The sequence below is a fragment of the Pistacia vera genome, unplaced genomic scaffold (genome assembly GCF_008641045.1).
Source record: "Pistacia vera cultivar Batoury unplaced genomic scaffold, PisVer_v2 Contig933, whole genome shotgun sequence".
NCBI lineage: Eukaryota > Viridiplantae > Streptophyta > Magnoliopsida > Sapindales > Anacardiaceae > Pistacia > Pistacia vera.
Window position 1 is genome coordinate 124,369 of NW_022196816.1, and position 3,740 is coordinate 128,108.

Sequence of the window (3,740 nt, forward strand, 5' to 3'; positions counted from 1 at the left end):
CCATCGTCTCTTTGTGCAGCTGTTCATAAAATTCCTTTATTATTTTAATTTATTAATCTTTAATTTATATATATATATATATATATTTCTGTGCAACTTTTATTATTACCAAGACACAATACCCTATGTCACCACCCCCCTTATTTATCTTCTTTTAATAAAAATTTCGTCACCATTTTAACCGTTTTATATTTATTATAATCTAATTTTTTTATATTAAATTAAAAAAATTTCAACACTAAAATTCTGAAAAAATATGTAGTATTTTCATGTGGGTATTGAACTACAGGTGTTGTAATAATACAACTGAGAAGTTATTAATATTTTTAGTGATAAAAAAATAAAGTAATAAAAAAGAGAGAAGATTCCACAGCTGAAAGGAAAGAAAAGAAAAACAATTTTAAAAAACAAAAGAAGCAGAAGCAGCTTCTTGAGATTGACAAGGAGATCCTTTCCCTATCCCTCTCCCTCTTCCACTCTCTGAAAATAATTAAAAAAATTCACCATAACAATACAATAAAATACCATCTTCAATTCATACATAACATAAATTAAAACCCTTTTTAAGAGAATTCACCTTCTCTTTCTCTTGCTTTTTTTATCTTCTATTTTTTTTTTTTTTTTTTTTTGCTTTTCATTTCATTTATTTTGGAACTGTAATCGCTAGAGCTATAGCTACAAGAAGCTGAGCTTAGACAACTCCTATCCTATGCTCGGGGACCCGTCAGTATCCGGCGATGTTGCCACCATCACCAACACCACCACAGGCACAGGCACAGCCGCAGCCACGGCCACGAGAGAAGATTCTCATGAAGCTGCTAATAATATTGTTGGCTCAAATTCAGGCGAAGAAGATAAGAGTAGAGTTAATCTTCTTGATGAAAGTGACCGAAGTTTCGGTGGAAACCGGTGGCCGAGACAAGAGACTGTTGCACTTCTTAAAATAAGGTCAGACATGGACGTCGCCTTTCGAGATGCCAGTGTTAAAGGTCCATTGTGGGAAGAGGTTTCCAGGTGATTTATTTTTTATTTTTTCTTGTTTTCAATATGTGAATTCAAATGGGATTTTCTGTTTCTTTGATTTGAGATCTGTGAACTGAATTTTCTTGAAAAGTGCTTTCTTTTCCTTCTTTAGATTTGTTTTTAAGCTTTTTGCAGTCTATATTGATAGACAGTTCACATTTATCTTCTTTTTCAGATTATAATTCGAGTGCTTGCAATAATTCATACTCTTTTTTTTTTTTTTTTTGCCCTTTCCTCTCATCTCCTTTTACAAAATTTTCATTTTCTGAAAATTCAGTGTTGGTATTTAGATTTGAGACACTTGTGAATCTGGGTTTGCTTCATTTTCTGGCATTGGCTTTTCCAATATTTCATAGGGAATTGTAAGATGAATTGTGTTTATATTAGTAGTTAAAAATTCAGAGCTGAAATAAAAGTTAAAGATGGAGCATAGAATCTTTCAACTTGGGCTATAATAAATTTTACCATTATTATTATTTATTAGGATAGCTTAACTGTGTGTTCATTATCAATCAATCAATGATTTGTCCGAATTTTCAATCATCCTTGTTGTCTTCAACTTTCTCTTTAATTTCTTTAAATAATTGTCTCAAGTTTTCTTTGTCTTGATTAATTATTATTGTACTCTCTCTATTTTATGTGTAAATGATTTGTTTTCATTTTTTGAATTAAAATTTTCTACTGTTGATGTTGTTTTATAATTATCAGGAAGCTAGCCGAGCTTGGTTATAATCGAAGTGCCAAGAAATGCAAAGAGAAATTTGAGAATGTCTTCAAGTATCACAAGAGAACCAAAGATGGCCGAACCAGTAAATCTCAGGGTAAAACGTATAGATTTTTTGATCAATTAGAGGCTTTCGAACATCATCAAGCTCCTTCATTGCCGTCACCGACACCGCCACCACCGCAGCCACCAAAGTCTCAGCCAGTTCCGGCAGTGGCTGCAGCATTTTCAGCGTCAATGCCGGCGTCTCATAACATCACTATCACTTCTACTGTTCCATCAACAACGACAACAAATATCGCTCAAAACATTGTCACAATACCAGCAACAAGCCTGGCAATTCCTTCTTTTCCTTCTACAAATTTACCTTCGGTACAAGTAACAAACCCTGTGAATTATTCTTCTTTTCAGAATATTTCCGCAGATCTACTGTCGAATTCGACGTCGTCGTCGACTTCTTCGGACCTGGAATTCGGAGCGCGAAGGAAAAGAAAAAGAAAATGGAGGGACTTCTTTGGGAGGTTGATGAAGGAGGTGGTGAACAAGCAAGAAGAGTTGCAGAAGAAATTCTTGGAAGCGATAGAGAAACGTGAGCACGAAAGAATGGTCAGAGAAGAAGCTTGGAGAATGCAAGAAATGACAAGAATTAATAGAGAGCGAGAAATTTTAGCTCAAGAAAGATCAATAGCTGCAGCTAAAGATGCAGCAGTGATGGCTTTCTTGCAAAAATTATCCGATCAGCAAAACCCCATTGCTGGGCAAGTACAAAATATAAATATTCCTCCCGTAATACAAATATCTCAGCCACTAATGGCAGCAGCGCCGCCACCAGCAGCAGTACCAGCTCCGCCACAGCTAGTATCATTGTCTCCAGCACTGCAGCCACTACCATCGGCAACATCAGGACCACTGGCACAGGCACCTACACGACAGGTATTAAATTTAGAGATGTCAAATGGGTCAAATGGGGACCAGAATTCCATGGCAATAAGCTCTTCAAGATGGCCAAAAGTTGAGGTTCAAGCATTGATTAGTCTAAGGACTAATCTCGACTCTAAGTATCAAGAAAATGGACCTAAAGGGCCATTATGGGAAGAAATCTCAGCAGGGATGAGAAAGCTAGGTTACAATCGCAGTGCCAAAAGATGCAAAGAGAAATGGGAGAATATAAACAAGTACTTCAAGAAAGTGAAAGAAAGTAACAAGAAAAGGCCTGAAGACTCCAAAACCTGTCCATATTTTGAGCAACTTGATGCTTTATATAAAGAAAAGAACAAATTCGATAGCTCTTCGAAACAAATCAAGCCCGAAAACACAGTGCCATTAATGGTAAGACCGGAGCAGCAATGGCCGCCTCAGCCTGATCAACTTAGACACCAAGATTCCGCCATGGACGACATTGAGAGTGATCAAAATGGAGAAGAAGACGACAAAGATATGGGAGATGATGATGAAGAAGATGATGGGGGTGGCTTTGAAATTGTACCAAACAGACAAGTTTCAGCTGTGGATGCAGCAGAGAGTTAATCCTAGTAGTGTCGGGTTTGCGGCGGCGGCAGCGGTGGTGGTGGTGTTGAAATTTGGATTTAATTATGGGGAGTGGGGGCATGCACATGGGGCTGTAACATATAGTCAGTGGGGATTATATGTTTATTATTAATTATTTTTATAATTTATTTATTTTTTTTGGCTAAATAAATAAGTTGAGAGAGAGAGAGAGAGAGGTTCCACAGAACAAATAAAGAAGAGACTAATGTTTTGATTGTAATTTTTTTCTTTTTATTTTATTAGTTAGTTCATGGTGATGTAAATGTGAGAAATGGTTAATCCCTTTTGTTTTCATCTTTAATTATTAATTAACCAATACTTAACTTTGAATATATCTTCATATAAGTTGTTTAGATTAGTAGTATCTTAAATTTGAATTTTAGAGATTAATAAATTGGGAATTCAAATCATTAAAAGTACAATAATTCAATAATTAATTAGAAAA

The 3,740-nt window shown here is 35.6% G+C and overlaps 1 protein-coding gene across 1 annotated transcript; it reads left to right on the plus strand.

Annotated features, from left to right (window-relative positions):
* Positions 1-401: 401 nt before the first annotated feature.
* Positions 402-3,532, plus strand: LOC116120440 (trihelix transcription factor GT-2). The gene is made up of 2 exons (XM_031406389.1): positions 402-1,014; positions 1,732-3,532. Exons 1-2 carry the CDS (start codon positions 710-712, stop codon positions 3,272-3,274), a joined length of 1,848 nt encoding a protein of 615 aa, XP_031262249.1. The 5' UTR covers positions 402-709; the 3' UTR covers positions 3,275-3,532.
* Positions 3,533-3,740: the final 208 nt, after the last annotated feature.